At 39.7% G+C, this 22,836-nt stretch overlaps 2 protein-coding genes across 4 annotated transcripts in view; one reads left to right on the top strand and one right to left on the bottom strand.

Moving 5' to 3' along the window:
• The window catches only part of RSPH14 (radial spoke head 14 homolog), an 82,075-nt gene that overhangs the window by 35,702 nt on the left and 23,537 nt on the right, over positions 1 to 22,836 (top strand). The window lies entirely within an intron of this gene.
• Positions 1 to 22,836, bottom strand: part of GNAZ (G protein subunit alpha z) — a 53,990-nt gene that overhangs the window by 30,071 nt on the left and 1,083 nt on the right. The window contains exon 2 of the mRNA XM_005493348.4: positions 1,403 to 2,679. Coding sequence (XP_005493405.1) covers positions 1,403 to 2,125 — 723 coding nt within the window. The 5' untranslated portion in view covers positions 2,126 to 2,679. The remainder of the gene's footprint in view (positions 1 to 1,402; positions 2,680 to 22,836) is intronic.

The following is a 22,836-nucleotide window of genomic DNA, read 5'->3' as shown; positions in this document are numbered from 1 at the left end:
TGGCAGTAGCCTGGTTTTATTTAGCAGTTCTTTTCACCACAGATACTACACCAGGAAGCATTTTACACTCTGCATCTCCATCATTTGTAGGGCTTTTCTCATGAGTGGCAGTCTCAGTGTTGCAGCTCCAGTAATGTACCAATGTAGGTACTATTGTTGGTCTTGTATGGACCAATGCTCATAAGGATTTTTCAGGGTATATTGATTTTTTTTCCCCTTTCAGGTAGTTATTTTTGATTTTTAAATCTGAACAGTAAGGCAGAAAAAGTCAAAAAAATTGCAAGAAACACCAAGTCAGGGTCTAATATAAAATGCTTTTCCTAATATGTCTGAAAATGAGGAGAAATAATTAGTGGCAATGTTTCTCTCATGTCAAGAGGAGGTTACTAAACAAAAAGCAGATACAGAAATCTGTTACAATAAGAAGGCACTAATGCCAAAACAAGAATCTCCAGATAATGAAGGATAAGTCCACACACAGGACAGTGGAATGGCTCATCAGAATAGTACAAAGAAGAAAATAGAAATGCTGTTTATAAACAGTAAAGTCACTACAGAAGATAAGAATAGGGAAATATTATATATGTGATAAGCTACACCAACAAAAAAGGGCCATCATGCATTCCTACCCACAAACTCCCTTCTCTTAAACAGCATGTTTTACAAGGCTGTCAAAAAAAAATCAAGTAAAACCCCTGTGAAGCTTAATTCAGGCACTTTGAAAGTCACAGCAAACATACATTTGTGTGTCTGTAAGCATTCATCTATTTCCCATGGCTACTGTATTTGCATGCTGTGAAAACCAGAAGCTAACAACATTAAAGACCATTAAAGGGGAATGGCTGTTCTTTGGACAAGGCAAATTAGCCATTTACCCAGAAACAGTCAAAGAAAATTTTAAATATAAAAATGTCGTATTAATTAAAACCATGTTTAATTAATTTTAAAAAATGAATTTCATCCCAAACTCCTATTGAAAATCCTGCAGAAAAAAGGGGGAGGAAACTGTTACTTACTATTATTTTACCTTTGACATTTCCCAGGAGCTTCATGGTGTGCAAATGAACCATCCCTGTACACCAGGATGCCACTGCTGCCTACCTTTCTAAGGGGTGCTTGAAGTAACAGTTAACCATGTAAACTTTTAGTTAAAGGCACCAAAAAAACTAAAACTTGGCTGACATGTGAAAAGCGCCTCCATTTCCCAAAAGTAACATTAAATAACTAACTCTGTCCAGTGGGGAAAACTATCCAAATAAAGTTTTTTAAATATTCTGGGTTTTCCTAATGATTGGGGATTACTGCCTTGGGAGGGAGAGAAGGAGGGGGAGATAAAAGACCAAATATTGATGAAGGAGAAAGAAAAGAAGGAAAGAGAACAAGGAGCAGAAGGTGCACTTACTGTTTGGTTATCTTCATACAGCTTCAAGTCATACCCACTCAGCTCCACACAGAAAATTATTGCTGTAACCCCCTCGAAACAGTGGATCCACTTTTTGCGTTCAGATCTCTGTCCACCCACATCCACCATTTTGAAAGTCAGCTCTTTGAAGGTGAACTTATTTTCTACAATCCCTGTGGTCATGTCCCGAGAGCGCAGAATATCTTCCACCGTGGGGATGTAGTCCAGGGCGGCGATGCGCTCCAGGTCGTTCAGGTAGTAGGCAGCGTTATCCTCCAGGTGGTACTCGTTGGAGCGGCAAAAGCACTCCTGCACGCCAGGGTCTGCCCACAGCCTCTTCATCACCCCCAGCAGCTCGGGAGTGATCTCCCCTTTGCTCTCAGCTGGGCCTGTCAGGGCAAAAAGCTGCACTGCATCGTACGCTCTGTCAGGATTGTGGAATTCTATCTTGAGCGTGGCCAGAGCCCGAATGATACGTGTGAGAGAGTCAATTGCATTATAGATAATCAGGGGTTTGTATTCCTTACAGGCCTCCAAGTTAAAGCCACCGCTGTGAATGATTTTCATCTGCTTTACGATAGTGCTCTTCCCAGAGTTGCTGGTGCCCAGGAGGAGGAGTTTTATCTCCCTCCGCTGTCGCTGGCTTTCAGAGCGCAGGTGGCGGTCAATCCTTCGCGACCGCCGCGCCGCCTCTTTCTCCTCCGAGCTTTGCCGACATCCCATGGTACAGCAGGCAGGGACAGAAGGGAAGGGTGCAGACTGGCTCACTCTCTTGGCTTCTCTCAGAAGGATCTGTGCTGTCTTTCAGTCCTCGTGCCAGGTACACCCGAATGGAATAGAGGTCACTATCCAGTACCTGATGGTCCCCGATGCCTACAGCCACCTAATTGAGTCCCAGCAAGGGTGCAAACCCATGGAGGTGTGCAGCCACAGAAATAGTCTCTTCAGCAGATCTCATGGCACTCCCCTTTCTGGTGCATGAACTGTGGCACATTCCTGTTAGTGACGGGGCACTTCCCTTTGCCACAGTTTGTCTAGAACCATCAAACACCCATTTCTGTTCTGCATAATGATTTGGCTGCCTTCTGTCCAAAGGTAAGGAGCTGCACTTTCGCCTTCTCTGCTCTAGCCTTTTCTTCTGATCGTGTTCTCTGGTTGCTGTGGTGATGCTGCAAGATAAAGCTGAAGCTCTTTTCACTGGTACTGTACTTGTTTTGTTTCTCTTCCCCCACTTCTTCAGCTGATCCAGTTCAGCTCTGTAAATCTGTGCTTTCCACCTGCCAAACAATGGGAAAATAAATGAATGAGAGACTCTGCTTTCTTGCAGCAAGCCACTCACTTTTTCTTCCACTTCTAGACTTCTAAACCTTTTATTATGCCAAATGGAAAATACAGATGGAAAAAAATGTAAAGAAAAGCAAATATCTAAAGTTATAGTAAAAGCATAGGGACAGCTGAAACTTGCAAACGAAGAAAATGTGGTTTCTGAACAATAGTAAAGCAAACCTCCCTTTCAGCCTTCTGTGTTTTATTATCTAAACCTACATGAAAACAAACAGTGCTGAGCTGTGCCCCAGTTTCTCCCTCAGCAAGAGCTTATGGCAGTACTTCTGACTGGTTTGTCTGAAGTAGAAAATGAAAACTCACTATTACTTTTCCCAATCTCTCTGTTTGTATCAATATCTTGTACTCAGACAGATGTCCTCCTGAGTTCTATTTCATCTTATCTATCTCCACTGAACATTTAAATAACTAAATTAAGAAGCAAAATATGCTGATTAACTTTGCTTCATGAATTTGAGAAAGGAAGAGTTACTGATCCTTGTAACAGCTCTTTTCTTTTCTTCCCCTTGGAGAACAGTATTGTTAAACACAGTACCTGCTCCATCTTGCTTAATCAATAAAGAGATGCAAACTTTGTCAGCTTTCCACGGCCAAGCTAAGGGGTTTTGAGTCTCCTCTCTTTCCATTTCAATACAGGAAAATTCTCAGCTACAGTAAAAGAGACCAGTGACTACAGGGTGAATTTTTCATACAAGAAGCACATGAAACACCATCCCAAGCAAGGGCAGAGAGCTTTTCAGTGACTGTTAGAGCAATTACTCTTTCCCAGCTTAGAGTTTAAGCCTGCTAGCTGGAGCTCTGCAGAAGGCAGCAGCAGGAAGCAGTTACTCTGGCAGAGGGAAAACACATTACTAACAGCTGACTGGTGATCATTTGCCTCTCTTCTAGGAAGGGCTTGCTGCTCCCACTAAGCTCTGAGCACAGTGGGCAGCGGAATCACAGATGTCACGGCTTCCTCCCCAAGAGCTGCCCCAGCACACCTTGGCTCCTCTCCTGCTGCCTGCTTACTGGGCCTGGAGGCTCCTCACTGAGTGCTCTGCAAACCAAAGTACACAGCCCTGAGATCCTTACAGAAACTTGCAGTCTAGTAAAGAAAACTTTCTACTACACTCTAATAAAACTAAGTCTCCTAATATCATTTTCAAAGTTGCCTTACAAGCCTTTAGAAGTTTTCCTGCTTGAACTTATCAATATTTAAAAGTAGATGTGACAATAAATTAAAATACATGTTAAAGAGAATGATTCCACACTACCAGGAGAGAGACAGAATGTTCCAAGCCACATGTTGAGCCTCAAGCTATTGTGAGAAAAGTATAACTACAACTACTTGCAACCTTGTGTGCCTGACTTTCTAACTAACCATATTCTAATGGTTTTTAGAATACGGTTAGAATTATATTCTAAACAAATCTCACTCTGAGTTGTTCTAAACTATCCAGTCACTACAGAGAGTCACCTCTCCTTAGCAGTTTGAAATGCTTGTCTCTTATCTTTGCCTGTAGGGACCACAGTGCTTGAACAGCCAGGCACTTTAAGCATTCTGGATATTTTAAATGTAAAGACATTCAAATCCTTTGCCCCAAGAGCAATGCATGTATTGCTCTTACCTGGTCTGAAATTCTACAAGAGAGTCTTAATATCAGCTATGTTTATCATACTTCTCTTTGTATGGCAGGACATTAGCTCACAAAGAACAGATTAATCAGTGAAAAATTAAGACTAGTGTACACATTAATAGAATTGTAATTAGCACAACTTTACTTACTCTGAAGATGTGGAAAGGAAAACCCTCCCAAGTGAGGAGTTACACTTTCTTCAAATAAGTCACTTTTTCCAATAATCACAGAAAATGAAAAATTAGAATTGAGGAAGCTGTTCCTTAATGAATAACGTTCTGGCCATGCAGAGAGAATGAAATTTCTGTATTAGATATCAGGCCAGATTCTGATTTTACTTCTATAAAAATCAGAGCTGTTTCCACTAATCTCACTTATTCTGACACCTTCAGGACATTCAAACTGGATCTCCTTTAATTCCTCATCATCACAGGCCTCATTTCCATGTCATTGATAAAACCACTTGCTGAATTCTTTATGACATTTTCTATGTATTGTGGTGTGTACAGGTGAAGGATTTTGCAAGAAACACACAGGAGACTCCCTCTCTTTATTCTCCCTGTCCCATCCTGAACACAAGAGGCTTCCTAGCAATGAGCAGCAAGAGGGCACCTATTCCAGCCAAAAGGCACCAGTCTGAGGAGCAATGTGGAGATTTTAAGACTATATAAGACAAGCAGATCTTTTTTAAACTTCATGTTGTTTCCTCAAACACTTATGACAAATGGTTGGGTAGAAAGACTCTCTCAGGAATAATCCTTTGTTTTCATTCAGCTCCTACATTCTGTAGAGTATTTCCTGTTGCATATTTCCACAACACATTCAGATGCATCATTCATATTCCACAGCGTTTTACAGATCAACTATTTCATTTGCCATTCATTAATATGTTTAACATCAAAAAAAGGTAAAGTAGGTTCTCCTTATTGTAGGAAAGACCAGGAGTATGTAAATACATATTAGTTTTGCACTCTTGAATTCCTTTTTTTGTTTGTTTTTTAATTCTTGTCATTCTTATTGCTTACATTGGATATCACTATTTCAAGCAGTAACACAATGAGGTGATTATATTATTGCTTTGCAAAGCAGAGTAGTACATTCATACATTCTATTTTCAAATAGGCACTACAGTAAGAAAGTTTGGTGTATTTGAGTAAGTTTTCCCATATACAGTGAAAAAAAATCTCTCATGTTCACAATCAATACTTTTTAAAATTCAGGAAACTTCACAAACTATTACATGACTGCAGTTTGCTGCCCTGGCTACATACAGATGAACTTCTTACCAGGTTTACTTTTCCTTGAAATACACTTAGAAAATAAGGCAGTCTAGAATTTGTTGGGTTCTTAAAATCAGATTTCATATTAAACATGTAAGTGTTTTATGGCTGTAAGTTTCTAATTAGGTAAGTGTATTTTCAGTTACTCTAGCGGAAAGCCGCGTTGCTTCCTTTCACTTGCACACTTGTCTAAAGTTTGTTTAAAAAAATCTTATTATTCAAATGACCAGATGATACTGTATCTGTGTGTCTAAACTAACATGTTTGCCTTCTCCTGACAACTGAAGACTCAGAACATTAAGAAAACATGGGGTTTTTTAGGTCTGATGATATAGATGGGCTATTTTGTCATCACTAGAATGGGTAGCTTTTCCCACAAGATAGGAGTAACATGCCCCAAATCCTGACCTAACTGTGATCTATTGCCACTATCAAAAGAGGAATGAATGCTACCAATTCCTGGAGTGGGAAAGCCACCTGAAGACAATTCTGCACTGGTTGCTATGTTAAAGTGTTGAAGCCCATTACGCTGAGCAGCTGTTTAGTGCTACCATGTTCTGACCACCACCTGTGGCCAATAAAACCAAACATTACTGTTGGTTTCATATCTAGGCTTGCTCTTTGCCCCTGTCCATCACTCCTGGCTTGTGCAAACTGATCTCTGTGTGTGCAATATAAACACTTCTCCCTTTTCCAGCATGTTCCTTCCCTAGTTATGGCAGCAGAGGGAGAAGAGGCACAGGGAAGGAGAATGACACACCACCAGAATTCAGTTGTAAACACTTCCATAAGGAAAGATCCAAGTATTGTCTCTGGATTCATTAACCACTGACACATCATCATGGAACAGAGTCACAGACCCTGCCTGGGAAGATGCATCCCCCATGATCCTGTAGAAAGCAGTGACTCCTGAGCTGAGAACAAAACCAGTGGCTGTGACTGTCACAGCACAGAGATTGCACACAGCATGCTGCTGGCAGCGGGAATTCCAGCTGGAGATGTGGGCACAAAGCTCTATTATCCCTCAAATGCAAGTGAGCTGATAATTTAGCTTCATGACCACCAGCCCACTCACACACATAAAAAGCTTTTACACCCATGTAAAAGCAAACTCAAGCAAATCTAGCAAGAAGTGGCACAGAACTCATATAAGACAAGTGTAAGCCAAGCTACTGTAATCAGTTTCTAGTGATTATACACATCCACTGAGAATTTCTGTACTTTAACAAAACCTTATTTCTGCATGTTTTAACTTTCAATCATTTTTATACTATTAATGAAAGAGAAGAAGACACAAGGGAGTGTGATATATTAGGACATACTCAAGGCATTTACTGAGGAAGAAATCAAGTGTTCTACTAAGCAGGTTTTTTTGAGAGAGAGAAAAATGAAGGAACTGAGGCTCACAAGAAATGGGGAAATTGGTCCAGATTTTTGGATCTGGGAAGCATCCAGGAGAGAGTCCCAAACATGCATGCTGTAGAAATACAAGGTTGAAATAACTCCACAGAAATTAATTTACTGTTTAATGTATGGAGATTTAAGTCCATTTATAGCAGAAGTTGTTTTAAAACTGTGGCCATAGATATTACTGACATTCTCTTTATACAATCACCGAAACCTGAAAGACAAGGAAGTATGTTCAAGTTATGATAAAACTTTCAATTACACATTAAGGCACTATAATCCCACCCAAAACAAAGGATGGGCCAGATGTAGTTGATGGACAAGAAAACAGCAGAGAAATCTGATGTATCTGAGGTTTATTTTTTGCAGCAGTTAAGATGTGTATTCTGTTAGTCAGAGGAGTAAAGGAAGAAGTGTCATTATTTAATTAGCTGAGAGTTTGACTGGACACTACCAAATTCTGCCCCTTTTTGTCGTGGGGGTTCTTTGTGATGTCAATTAACTCCCTTAAGCACATCTTTTCAAAGATCATTTCTGCTTGTCCATTTCTTAGATACCAAATTTGAGATCCTGTTTGTAACAAAGAAATGCAAGGGTTTTCAAGTATAATCAGCCTCTAAATATTTAAATATTGAATAAGTAATCTTTTTTACTTGATCTATCTTGATCTCTATTTGAGAAATAGGACCTATCCTCTATACCAACTCCTCAAGATAGAGCCAAGAAATAATTAATGCCTGTGCAAAGGATACCAAAATGAGAGGAATAGCAAAGTGAGTCAAGAAATGCAAATTCATGGCACAGGACCTCAGCCACAGTAAACAACACCAAATGACAGAAGCTGCTGTGTGAGGATGGGATTGTTACAATAAAGGTTGTCAAAGGTGAAAGGACATCGTATAAAAATGATTGAAAGTTAAAACATGCAGAAATAAAGTTTTGTTAAAGTACAGAAATTCTCAGTGGATGTGTATAATCATTAGAAACTGATTATAATTATTAAAAAAAAATTAATTCAGAACTCAGTCCAAGGCAGGGGATGAGAAGGGCCCTGATCAGAACTGCTGCCATACCATGAGCTCCTCAGTGTCACCAGCACTGATGGTTACCAGCCCCAGCTGTTTCAGCACCCTTGCAGGAAGAACAACTGGTAGGTCCATTAGGTTCTCATCTGCTGATTCCCACTGGGATTTTATAGAAATACTCAGATTCGTGGCACAAAATCTGAGCTCAACTAATAGAATTGCCACCTAGGGATAACATTCTGTGATACACGGCAGAAAGAAGTTTTACCTGGAGATAATGGAGAACCCAAAGAAAATTACTGTGTAGGCATAGACCTAGCAGTGTATGATCAAATGTGCCTGACATGGGATATTATTATATTCATTAGCTTAAACATCTTTGTCTATTGTTTGGAAAATACCCAACAAACTTTAGCAGTACCACAATACCAGTTGTGCTGGTCAGGGATATCCACCACTATATTACCACCCAGCTAAAATTTAGCATACAGGCTTCATCCAAGATTTAAGGAAATCTAAGAATTTTAGTGAAAACATAGTATTTCTTATAGACCAAACATTCAACAAACATCTACTGGTTATTTTTCTTTTAACTGTGCCCACCCCACTTAACATAAATCCTGTGAAGCATTAATACCTAAAATACATAGTAGTTATTTAAATTATGACCTGTTTTAGCAACAGTACATCACCCAGGCAAAATTTAACATCCAGGCTTCAGCTGAGTAAATCACCCACCAAAATTTAGCATACAGGCTTCATCCAAAATTTAGGGAAACCTACAAATTTTAGTGAAAACATAGTATTTCTTATAAACCAAGCATTCAACAAACATTTTTCTTTTAACTGTGCACAGCCCACTTACTAGAGGAAGTTGGAAACATAAATCCTGTGAAGCATTAATACCTAAAATATTTATTTAAATTATGACCTGTTTTAGCAACATCCACAAACCACGGTGAGACAGAGAAGCAGCACCAGCACAAGCAGACATGAGGCTGACTGACTGACCCTTGACTGGAGGCAGGCACAGCACAGCTCTGCTCTGAGCTGCATGGCCAAAGCCCAGGGCAGAGGCAGGGGCTGCACAGGGACTTGCTGTGCTTCACAAAAATTATTATTGTTCTTTTGGGTTTTTTTGTTGGCCTCCCTCTTTCCACCTGCATTAACAAATTCGCCTTTCTTTACTGGCTTCTCTTACTTTACTTCGAGAATTTTACATTAGGTCAACCAACATAATGGTCAAAGTTCTCAGACAGTGGAGAGAAGTAGAAGGTACACAAAAAGAATAAAACAAACCCAGAAAAATAGACAAAAAATTCACAGGCTCTGCCACAGTGGCTGCTTTTGAGGTGACCTTTACACTGGCATCAAAAAGCACCACAAGAACAAGAATATTACAGTGGGTCTAGCAGTGGGTGTGCAGGAAGTCCTGGCTGCTCGACAAGGGTGAGAAGAAACAACATACACAGCAGCTGCTTTAGGGACATCCAAACATCAGACCCATTGAAAAGTGTGCAATAAAGCAGCAAACAAAATGCAGCAGCCACTCAGTGTTTGTAAGCACTCCAGTGATGACAGCAGTGGAGGTTGTGTCTTCATTAGTGGGACCCAAAGCCTTATGTGGTGATTCAAGAGCTAAGGCTCACTATCACAGCATTGCTATTTCATCAATCTTACAGGGCTAAGGAGAGCATTTTATAACATTTTTTTAAAAGCACTAGTAAACATTAATTTTTTTTATGAATGTAATGGCAAATTTCCCATCACTCACACAACCTTATTGCACACAATACCTTATGAAAGATAAGGGAATTTTGGTAGTTTGAGCAAAGAAATTTTAAGAGGGATTTGTAACAGGAGAATAGTATGGCCTTGTAAAAGGAAGTTTCTCTTCCTGTGCCTTAAAGGTGACATAATAAAGCACAACCATGCTTGCTTTAGCTGTTCTGTGACAGGCATGAGCTATGGGAATCTCTGCAGCGAGAACATGAGAGTCTGGTACAGATAACAGTGTCCTGAAGGCAGGAGGTTTGTGTAACGCAATAGAGAAAGCAGCCAGGGAAGATTCAAAGATTGAAGCTCAAGGCCAAGCAAGAGGGAAGGAGGAGATGCTCCAGCAAATGGGAATCCTGGAAACAACAGATGAGTTTTATGTGTGATGGTGCACAAAAAACATCTTGGAGACAGAAATGCATCACAACTGTTCTGCTGGTTTTAAAGGAAAGAACTGGAGGAAAGGCAAAGATTAAGGCAAGGAATGAGAGAATAAAGTCACTGAAGCTAGGTAAGATTTCTTGGGTAAATTGAATTGTATATTCACAGGAAGCCAGAAATCCTGTATCCATAAAAAAGAAGGAAGAGATAGCAATAGAGGAAGGAAAGATGAGGCGAGAAGAGCAGATGGGCACATCTTACTATATCATACTGGCATAGGATCAGCAGAAATCTGCACACAGGAAAAAAAAAAAAGAAAAGAGGGAAAGGATTGACTCAGAATCTGTAAAGATGGGTCTGCACATATGGAATTTAATTACACTAGGAGAAAAAAAAAAAGGGGAGAATAAATCCAGGGTGTTCACAGTGGAAGCAATTGCCTAGATCATCAGACTTCCATCAGAATGGTTTTGCTAGAGAAAGGACATTGTTGGGAGTGATCAGGACTGGAAACCTGGCAAGAATAGACTTACAGGGAAAGGCAGAGCAAAAGGTTTTGGAATGAGAAGAACAAAATACAGGAACCATTTTAGTAGAAATAATAAACACTGAATTCATGGGAAGGCTGGGGGAAAGCAGGGGAGGACTGGCAATGTGATGGTTAAAGCTGGAAACTAAGCAACAGAGAATGAGTAATGTTTCACAGAGAACAAATCAGAACCACCTCAGTGAATGAAAAAACAGAAAAACAGACATAGGTTGAATGAGTATGCAGGAGCAGTAAGTTCCCAACATGAGAAAAAGTCAAAAAAGGATTATAGAAGATTCACATGAATCATAAGGGAGTTCAGAGGCAGCAGCTCAATGAAAGCATGAGAGGATAGAGCAACAAGGTGCAGAGAAAACATTGAAGAGTTGGTTGAAATGGAAGAGAGGAAAGCACTACAGTGGAAGAATAAAGCCAATAGTTCTCATGATGGGAAGGACAAGGGAATTTAGGAAAGGACAAGAAAACTTCAGCGCTTTTGTCAGGTATTAACCTCACAACAAGACAGAATCATGGACTAAAATGCTGTTCCTAATACAATAAAAGAAAGGAAGAGAGTGTCAATATCAGCACAAAATGCTGGGCTATCATCAGGGATTAATGGGGTAGGTAGGGTAGAGAGTATTTTCCACCCCTAGGTCACACATAAAATTAACCATATGAACTATGTCAGAAGGTATCTACATCAGAACTGTGGATTTTATAAGTTTCTTCTTAACAGGTCAAATGAAACATTATTTTATCTGCAAAAAGGAGATGAGAAATGGAAGAAGTATTAGACTGCAGTCCAGGGCCAAAAAAATAAATCCCAAGAGGCTAAAGAGAATCCACGATGTTCTCAGCAGTGTGACTCATGGGAGAGGACTTGGATGCTACCAAGCACAGATTACAGCTGCAGCCTACGCCTGGTCTCATTCTGCTTCTCTTTTGAAATTCAGGAGCTTTGACAGTCGTACACTCCTGCTGCCTGCAAGAGCTTCAGCAGGTACATCTCAGACAGCCGAGCTGTTGTTGGAGCCACTCTCTAATTCAAAGGACCTTTTTTATAAATGAATATGAAGGACATTACCCATGTTCTGGTTTTGATATGAACTTGCTTTGTGCCAAACACAGATATATGTTACTTCACAGAAAATTACTCTGCAACCAGAAACATTGAACTACAACATTGTACAACGGCCAACAAGCCAAGCCATCATTTTGCCAGCTAGATAAAGTTCTGTAGAGACCTATAGAAACTGAGTTCTTTTTCACTCAAAGAGAAGTAAAAAGACCTTGGTATCTGATGCATCAACTCCTTTAGCTCCTATTTTTCCTTCACTGACACCTCCCCTGAACAAAACCAAAACAAAACCCCACCACCGATAAAACCAAAACATAACCACCACCACCACAGAAAGAACCTAACATCCTTTGGAGGTTTAGCAGCCACGAGGGTTTCTCTTCAGTCTCTCCCATCAATTCTCTCCCCCTGGAGGGGTGATCACAGCAAACCTAACATCCTTTGGAGGTTTAGCAGCCACGAGGGTTTCTCTTCAGTCTCTCCCATCAATTCTCTCCCCCTGGAGGGGTGATCACAGCAAACTCCCAGCCCAGCTGCAGTTGCTGCAGTTCCACACCCACCAGCACACGCACAGGGATCCCAGGCACTCCCTGCCGCCTCCCAACTCCCGACTGACTCTAAGCAGCTTATGCTGAACCCACAGTGAATATTAAAGGACACTGGTGGTTAAATTCCTTTCATCAGACTTTTAAAGAACTCTTTCAATAAGCAAGTTGGTCATGGATAAGATGCAGGTTGCAGATTTGAAGAGGATGAAGGCCTGATTTATTCAAAAAGTGAAAATAAAGGTGCAGTGCAAACATCTCTAGCAATAGTCTCAGTGTGCTTTTCACCACTTGTGCTCTGAAGAGTTTAAGCTCCTTAGATAATGTTAGGTCCTTCGTCTTATTCAACCTTGCTTTTCTACTGAGATGAAAAATGTTTCTATGTGGCACTAAATGAGAATGTAAAATGAGTTGGAGGAACTTAAGTCAGTATGGTGAATTGGCACCCTATGATAAGTGACACTTCGGAGTAAGGGCATTCACAGTTCTTCCTCAGCAGAAACAGTGACAGTATTTATTAAGAGAAAATAAGAGTAAAAACATTTCAAACCCTGTAAAGTGCTGTGGCTGTGATCCACTTTAAAAGTAATGGTTTTGTTGACTTCAGTAGGTTTTGAAATGAACCTGTATTTGGTTTTGAACAGGATGAAAATAAAAACAATGTATTTAACAACACTGCAAGCAGGATACCAAAGTGCCAGCAATAGAGACTGTTTAACTGATGAAAATTTAGTATTCAGTGCATGATTCATACTCTTCATATATTGGAATATCTACAGTGAGAACTTCTGTAAGAATAGATACCAAAATAGTTTAATTTTCAGCTCCCCGCTTTTGTATGATCTCAGCATGACTGTATTTCTAGGAAATGCTGAAGCATGATCAGTATCATTGTGTTTCGACATTAATTTCTTGCTCTGTGCACATGTTCCCAGCCTGGCTTCTGCAGCTATTCACTATGTTTGTTCCCAGTTTCATCAATCTGGAAGAGCAGAGGCCAGGTTTGACCACATCCATTTTGAGTCATGCTATGACAAGACGTGGTTGAATGATTTCATGTATTCATAGGGCTATACTGATCCTGTCAAAATAGTAGATGGCTTTCATATAATTCAAAGAATATTTTTTTTTGTCTATAAAACAAATACAAAACATTAGATATTGTATATTGATTACCATAAATTACTCCTAAAATGGTAAGTAACAAAATAAACTGCTAAATCTAAGTCCATCTTCTGAGGAAGATGGACTTTTAATCTGGGTATTTACTGTAACATAGGAGTACCATGATTTAGATTTAGTTGAGTAAAGTTGTTATTTTTCAGCCTCAAGCAAGCTTGTAAATTGTTATTTTTTCCTTAAGCTGAAACATAGGAATGATAGATGGATTTAATTTTGTTATTAAGGATAAACCAAAATCCAGTCATTTTTCTTGAGGTTTTATTTTTCACTGGTAACTGTACTACTACTAGTAATATCAGAAGGTGTAGCTTCCAATTTTGTTGCACATACTGATGATTTTTGGTGTTCCATGAACACTACCAATACTTCTCTGTCTATACATGTGTGGAGAGAGAGAGGGGGAGGAGGGCAATCACTGCTCCTGTTCAAGTTGTGTTGCATGTAAGGGCATTCTCATCATTCAGATATTCCCCCCCTGCCTTTTTTTTTAATTCTCTGTAGTCCTGCAACCAATATGTCTGTATTTTTACTTATCCTTTAGCCCTTCAATTCTGTCTCTAAATAATCCATCTCTCTCCTGTTGCACAAGTTCTCTTTTGCTAATGTCAGAAAAGTTTCCTTTTTGTGACACACCCTAACTGGACTTGTCTCCTCCTCTTTAAGACACCTAGAGGTCAGCTCACCATTTTGAGACCCTGATAATTTCATTCCTTTTGTTTGAAGCAGGCTCTTGAATCATGTTTTGGGAACTGATGGGTTGATTTATGAGACTACACATGACCTGCTATTACTGTTAACATCAATAGCCCCACATTTTGCTGTTTTTCTCTGCATGAGGCTGTCCTGTCAGCTTATGGGGGAGCCTCACTGACCAGCCAAATGTGCACCACCACCCTCACAGCACAGCTTTAACAGCAACATCTCAGGTAGTTGCTTTTCTGTTCCTTTTACTCTCAGTGACATCTCTTCTTGACTCAAGAAGCTGCAGCACTAAAATTATCTGAAAGCTGAAAGGTGCTAATCGAGCCTTTCGTTTATTCATTATTCAGCAGTGGATCCTTAGTTATTCATTTCTCATATTACCAGGAAAAAAATACTTCTGGTGACACTCTAGCCTACTATTAACATGGCACATAAAGCTGGAATTTTATCGCTGATGCCTAACTATTCTAGTTAGCATTCTGCATTTCCCACAGATGAGATATGCAGGAAAAAAGCTGATGACTCACCATTTTATTTCTTTTTGCTCACTAAAAATCTACTGTTGATATTACAGTAGAAGCAGCTCTGTGAAACAGGCACAGATCTGGGGCATGGATTAATGCATAAGGTGGAGGTTACCCACAGCACATCCAGTCCTCAGCAGAGGGACTGGGCACGGATTTCTCAGCAAGCCATATTGGGTCAGAACAGTGCAAAAGTTATTGCAGCTGTAGGGATGCCAAATCCACCTTAAACTCACAAAGCAGATGTACCAAGGGGAGAGGATGGGAGGGAAATATCCACGATGCACGGCAGAACAATAATTCATCTTGAGAACTTCATTAAAGAACTACAGGGACATGTCTGAGGGCACTCAGGGCACTTGGCTGAGTGGGGTGAGGTGTGGGGTCTGCATTTTCAGTGATCTCAGGTATCACACTGTCCCTTGACTGATAACTACCAGCATAACTGTGCCTAAAAGCACAGCTTTTGTTATGTTTTGGTTCATTTACAGCATACCTCAAGACTTTTAAATTGAGATTTTGGAATCCGTATTTTAACTATGAAAAGGGATACTGCCTTTTAAAGCCATCTCTGACTTTCAAACAACTTTTGCATCTCTGTTGTAGTAAGGCTAAAAAATTCCCCCTCAGGATGCATCTTAGTAGTAAGAGAACAACCCACATTCTACCCAAAAAAGCTACAGGCATTCCAGAAAACAAAGCACATAAAATTTCTTACTTCTCAACTCCAGGAAAATGCCCGATAAGTCGTCTCCCCACCTCTGCCAAAGGCACAAAGACAGACAATGCTACAGAGCTCCCAGCTGGCTGAGCTTTCAGCCCAAACCCACCTTATAGCAATCCCAATTTGGTTTCAATCTCCTCCAGCTGGCAGCAATCCCCTCAGGATGCAATGCCACTGACACACACCTACAGGCAGTGTCCCCATCCCAAAGAATATTTTGTGCCAAATAGCTCAGGAGAAATAAACCCCAGTTTGTGTCACCTCTGTGCTGGCTGAAGGCTCAGGGCAATGGGAAACTTCCAGTAAAAGCTCTAAGTAGTTTTGCTCTGTTAGACACAGGAGTGACACTGGACAAGTCACTGAACATTGCCATCATGGCACTGTTTGTGTCCCCTTGGCTATTCTGGGAACTCTTTTTTTTTCAATTCATAAGAATGAGGTACAATTTTGGTTTGTATTTCAGATTCTCACGTCCACTCTCAACTAGTGCTCTGCACAAAAATAATTTTAACTGTCCCTTCTCATTTTTTGTGTTGATTGCAGGAGGGAGCTCATTGGTAAAGGTGACATTTCTAAAGGATTTTGCAAAAGTTAAAGAGTTAAGTCCTTGACCTCTTGCACACCTGTATTATTTTCTGAAATCTTTTAATCTTGACATTCTATTTCTTGTAAAAGTGGTTGATCACCACATGCCTCTGACTAATCCCAACAGAAGCTTAAGAAACTGTAAGGAAAAATTGTATTTTCTATGTATTTTGTGACTAGCTAAATCTGAAAAAACATATCCTTTTAAATTACATCTTAAAAATTATGGAATCTATAATTGATGATTCTGATAATAAGATGCAGACACCAAGTAAACAATGAGATTGATGTACTGTTAACATACCTCCATCAAGTATAAATCTTTGCAACACAGATAAAGACAGATCATAAATGCCATGTCTCAGAAATTCCATTTGCACCCTAGCTCACAGCTGAGTAAGAACAGTGCTGCACAGATTGACAGCATTCCATCTGGTCTCCTTTAAAACAAACAATTGACTATTTTCTGGAATTGACTTGTTTATGTCAACTTTCAATGAGGTCTGTGAATAATTCTTGACAGGTTAATCATGAAAACATAATGTATCCAAAATGCAAGGCTACAGTTGTATAGATAAGCTTTGAGGAGTTACAGGCTCCTGTCATTGGAGGTATCCAACAGCACAAAGAAAACACTGACTGAAAATTCCTGGAGACTGCAATTGTGCTGCTCACTGAGAAGTTCTCCCATCCCTTGGTGATTAAGTCTGCAATATTTAAAGGATGTTCCAGGGTTCCATACGCCTGTGTGCCCAATCTCCCCTTCAAAGCACACTTCTACTATAATGGGCATCACCCATTTCTTCCAGATCTATTCTCCCTAAAAGATTTCTGAATTGGAATATTCTGGTATTTTCTACTTGAGGTTCATTGCCTTCCAGTATCAGAAGACACAACTAGAAAAGCAACATAAAGTAATCAAAAATACACAGAAACTCAAACACTTCTGGTCTTAATCTGGGAGGAAAGGCATTTTTGTGATCCAGCCTTTATTGTAGAGCCAGGTTGGGGCTGCCTAAGCCACAGTGTGAATTAGAGCAGTTTCCATGTATGATCCCAAGAGGCCACAATATCAGTGGCTGTTCTTGGTTTCCTTGACTGCAGAAGTGGGAAAAAGGTAGAATTGCTATGCCATGGATACAGCAAAGAGAGAGGTTTTTCTTGTCACAGACCAGAGTAATATCCTCTGTAAACATTTAATTTTAGTTTATAACCCACGTGTGCTGACAAAGAACTGTAAGAGACCCAATAATTCAGTTCTTTGTCTATATGGTAGGTTATTACTGTTATTACTTTATAGATGTTTTAACTTCTGTTATATAGAATTTGCACCATTTAGGAGTGCAGGGTACAATGAGGCCTCTCTGGAAAAGGGAGAATTGTAATTTTCAGTGTTAAAACTCACTGGTTCCTACCTCTTCCTGATGCTACTTGATACTTTAATTTGTTTAGACCATTGTATATTTACTTGACCTGTGAGAGCAAATAATATTGTGCTGATATAATACTGAACTGCACATCAGCCTCAAGTCTTGCCACATTTAAAACAATTGTTGATCCCTTGAACCTAGTAGCCAAAAATTTGTTCCTGTAACTTAAAGAAAAATTACATCAAGTCTTCAGTATTCTGTTGCTTTTTGTGAGCATACATGCAAAAAGCAAACTTGACACACCTGTGTAATCACAGCTATGAGGCAAAGTTCAGATTTGCTTTCAGGAACATTCACAGCATGAAACATAATCAGAGGACTTATTGCACATCTAGTCAGGGAACAGAAACAATGTGATAATAGACCAATTGTTCAAATTTAGAGTAGGCTAGCCTTAGAATTTTAAATACCTGCAAAAATGTCACTGAATTCCAAATTAAGGTGAGTTTATCTGTTCATGGGCATAGATGGATTGGAAAAGAGATTAAAAACATGTCTGTGAAATGACTGATTGAGGTGAGGTTCTATCATTACTGAGCAATATCACATGGAAGCTCAATAGATTCTTAGCAATGGTAAGAATATATGAATATCTTTCCATCACAAAATGGCTTCTGCTGTGGTACCCTGAACTCTGCCAAATTTAAAAGGTCAGGCACAGAAAAGCATCTTGAGAGAAAATCTTCTTGCCAAGGCCTGTTGCAACAATCAACTTGCTGGCAGTACTGAGAGATGCTCCCGTGCAATGGTGTTAACTCTGGAAAACTGTAGTTTGTAATGGATTGGTTTGCATCATATGCATTAATTTGCTTTAAATGATATGGAAAATATTTCCTGTAGTATTGTTTTGAATCCTCTCCTGTAACATAAACACTAGAGAGGGGCAACAGCCATATCTTGGTCTTTCTTTCCTCATAAGACATCAAAAAAATCCCCAACTCTAATGCACATAAATGTATAAATAGACATTATACATCCAAAAGAAATCATATTTTGTTAACACATTCCAGTATTTGTTTTATATGACTTGAGCTGGTAATATTCAGAGACAAAACTCTCAACTTGAAAAATCCAACCTAATAGCTGAAATTGTATTATCTTCAGAAAGATGTTCCCTTAGCTGGTAGGAAAGTATCCTTTTGAGTCATACACATTTTCTCTTTTAAAGGAAGGAGTATAATAACCAGGTGCATGCCCCCTCTGAACAGCAAGCCCTCTCAGAGCTAAACACCCAGCTGGGCTTTTGTTACTGTGCCATGACACTGAATTGTAATCAATTCAGCTCCACTGTGTTGTTTCCTTCCACAACACAACTGTGTCAACTCTATTTGTACATCAACACTTGCTATGCTGCCTAATTGTATTTGCATTCGTGCGGTTTGTGGAGATAAAGGTGCTTATTCCACATTGTCTGGCTAAGATTTGAAAATATAGAAATCAGGCAAGAAAATCAGGAGAAACACACTGGGAATGTGTGCTAGAATACTGCCTGGAAGAACTGATAAAAGATTTGGATTGCTGGTGCTGTTCCAGTGAAGCCTTTCCAGTGCCTTGACCAAAGCGTTGTTGAGATAACTCCGAGGGGGAAGCCAATGCCAGCCCAGGAAACAGGGCAGGTAGGAGAGGGAATGGCAACTGCATTATCACTTACAAATATTTATGGTGAGCCATGAAAATATCTTCATAATTAACTAGTAAATCTTGGTTAAACATTACATTATAGACAGTGAGAGTGGGATTCATCTGTGCAGATTTAGCATCTGCATGTAGGTGGCTATCTCAGAGCTACTCACTCAGTGCTTCCCTCAGAGGCAGTGAGAGGAGCTGTCATTTCCAGAGGTCAGCTCTCATTTTCAGAGCTCAATCTCACACTAACAAGGTAGTCAGAAACTGGTCTGAGTAACTCCAATGGAGAAATCTCTTTTTCTTCCACCAGCTAAAAGGGAAGCCTTAACAACTACTCTGTGTGTACATGTCCTTGTTATGGATGTGTGAAAGTGATGAGAATAATTCCTTCCAGCTCTCAAGTCCAGGCAATTACTATTTCATAAATCCACTGTAAAAATAATGGATTAACCAATTGTAGTTCCTATGAAATTATTATTTACTTTCCAGTCATTATTTTTCATGTATGTGAGCAAAACAAATACTTAGATTTTCTGGATTTGCCTCTTTAAGTTTTTCTGTTGGCCAAGGTGTTGACTGGAATCCAACAGGTTATTTCTGCAATGTGGAATCATGTGGAGGTGTTATCACATTTGTCTTTTTGATGTGATGGCTTAGGAATCCAGAGAAGGAAAAACTCTCTGGTATAAGGGGCTTACAGAGAAAACAAAAGGCAAATAGGATTTGTTGGCTAAAACCGTGTTCCCTAATGATTCACTGGGTGTTGGGATTCTGAGGAGAGTTGAGCTTCTGCTGAACCACAGAAAATGCTCTGAGCTGAAGAAGTAAAAAAAAACCAAAAAACCAACCAACATATAGAGGTGTTATCTTCTGAATTTTTGCCATGTGTTTTGTTAATTGTGAGTTTAAATGTATTTAGTAGTAAGCAATGTCTGAAGCCCGGGGAGGATGGAAGAGATGGCCCCATCACCACTCTGTTCCTTCTGTCCAACTCCACCACTGCCCTTCAGTGGTAAGGAAAAGCAACAGTTCACAGAAGAGTATTTTCTCTGTAGCCTTCATGTCAAGGGTTAAATTCTGTCCTTGATTCCACTTGAAAGCTAAAACAACTTAATTTGTTAATATGTATCAACTCCTGAATCCAAAACAGAATTTATCAAATTGTATTTAACCCTTCTCTGGCATCTTGTCTATTCCAAATGCCTTAAATTGCCAGGGAACTTTGCAAAGAAGATCGATTTTGGTTGCTTTGGAACAGTATAGTTTTTCTTGGGATTATTCTTTCATCAATGTAATAGTTGAAATTTGGACTTCCTAATCATCATTTTTGTATTCTAGAAAGTTTAATAAAAATGTGAACTCTGAATATAACATACAAAATGTAAGTCATATTATCCTCTCAAGTAAGTGAAGGGAATCTGTTGTAACTAGTAATTGATGTGGATTAATTGATGGGGATCACAAAGAACAAAATTTAGCCTTTTAAAATAAAAATTTGACAATTCTTCTCTGTAAGTATAAATATGATTTTATGCACATAGGCCAAGATTATGATTTTTAAGGGCCTTTGAATAAGTTTTCTCTCAGGAAAAAGAAAAAAAATGATTGCTTGTGTAGAAACTACTACTGCTGAGGGTGGGTACTGTCAACCTTAACATGGGAGTAACACTCCCATTTTCTCAGTAAAAAAGCATGATTCAAATAACTGATCATTTATGAATTAGTTTACTGGATTTGTCATTGAACCTGCAACCTCACTGAAACCAACTACAAAACTGTTAAACGCTGCTGTTCCTAAAGGCAAGGGAGAACCTGATCAGTGACACTGTGTGTGCTGGGCTCTCTCCAGCTGAAATAAATGACAAAACTTCCAGGGACTCCTGTGAAAGCAGGGCCAAAACTTGAGCAGAAATAGTCAGATTCAACTCTCATTTTCAGGTACATAAATCTGAAGAATCTCTTCTGAAATAAGTGGGATTACTGTGATTTAACCCAAAGGAATTGAAAATATTTTTCTTTAATTCATGGAGGGGGAGAGAGAAAAAGGCATCATTGCCTTGTATTGCCTCACCCCTGTGTATCGAGCAAGGCTGCTGTCAAAATCCTTATCTGCTTAAGCTGGAGAGGAAGAGCTGACTTCACCATTGAAGGATTTGAGCTTTTATTACCTGCTGAATTTTCTGTTATCCTTATCCCCTGCCCCACTGCTTAGCAGGTAGATTCCTTAAGAAGGGACAAATTTCAGTTTCTATCTACACTTCTTAAAATTTAACATACCTTGGTTCATCAGTGCATAGTCAGAACTGAGACAACCAGAACACTTTCCCTTCAGTCCTCCAGAGCTACCTGGCTGGTTATTTTTAGATTATCAACACTAAATTCAAAACCAAGGTCTGCAACTGAAACATGAAACTGTTCTGGAGGCTAACAAAATTCAAGGTAGTACCTGCAGAAGACTTATTCAACTCTTCTCACCAGTGGCCTGTGGAGTGACAAGCACAGAATCTCAGGCAGAGGTGGAGCATTCTTTATGTAGCATGCAGAGTTTATTCCTCTCTGTATTGTCAGAGTGACATTTCCATGCCTTGCACAGAATTAATCAGCTTTTCTTCCTTATAAGCATACATATGTACACAGAAAGGTTTTCTTCTCTGAAAATGCAGTCAGTGCTTTAGTAACAAAAGGCAGCATGAGTTTTCCTCCTAAATATGCCCTGTAACTAAGAGGTTTTCTTTTGATTACACCTGCCACTGGCTGCTTGAAGACTGGATCTTCATCCTTCTATACACACAGGCCTCTCCTCTGATAATGTCCTTAATCCAAGGGCAGGGATCTGGGCTTTTTGCATGATAGCTTCCAAACAAATGATTTGATGGAGACATCCACATTAATGGCAAAACACTCTCTGTTCTGCAGAGCTGTGTCTGTTCAGCTGTCAAATCTGTGCCTGTTGAAGGAAAGTGAGGATTTCTGCCTATAACAGCACCTAAGGCATCAGCTCGGACTTCCAACATCTATATCCATAAAGTCAGACAAAATTTCCCCTAAGTCCAAAATACACACTCCTTTTTTGTTTCTTTGTGATCCACAAGTAGGTATTCAGAGCACCTGACCTGCTGTTGTAACCTTTGTGGATGAAATGTTGATGGCCACCCGAAGGGTGTGACCCACAATGGCGCGAAATACCGAGCCCAAATAAAAATCAATTTGTGGGTGTGAGGCTATCAGAAAATGGCTATAAACAAATATAAAGAAATGCTGGAGGGAAATCTAGTGATTTTTTTCTCAAATCTTCCCAGGAAAATGTTGAGATTGGTCAGTATCTTGCAGAATAAATACTGCAAGAAGACACGTTAAACGGCTTCTACAGTGAAAGAGCCAAAAGCAGATCAGATCAGTTCTATGAGCAGAAATTAAACTGACATCTATTTGTCTGCAGCTCTCTCAGCTAACATTGAAGGCTTGGAGGTTTTGTGTATGAAGCGCTCATCCAAAATGCAAATGCAAAGATATCAAAAAACTTGTGGTTCACAAGTGCAGATGGGAGCCGTCCACAGGTGCAGATTAATGTGAACCCTCCCCATTCCTTCACATGCACGGGCACACAGAGAGAGGGAACGCATCCAGGCTCTGCAGAGCCACACATCCTTCCCAAGAGCACATGAGACTGCTACCAG

This window comes from Zonotrichia albicollis, chromosome 18, assembly GCF_047830755.1.
Source record: "Zonotrichia albicollis isolate bZonAlb1 chromosome 18, bZonAlb1.hap1, whole genome shotgun sequence".
Taxonomy (NCBI): domain Eukaryota; kingdom Metazoa; phylum Chordata; class Aves; order Passeriformes; family Passerellidae; genus Zonotrichia; species Zonotrichia albicollis.
The sequence above is the reverse complement of the archived record's forward strand: the minus strand, read 5'-3'. Positions and strand labels throughout refer to the sequence as shown.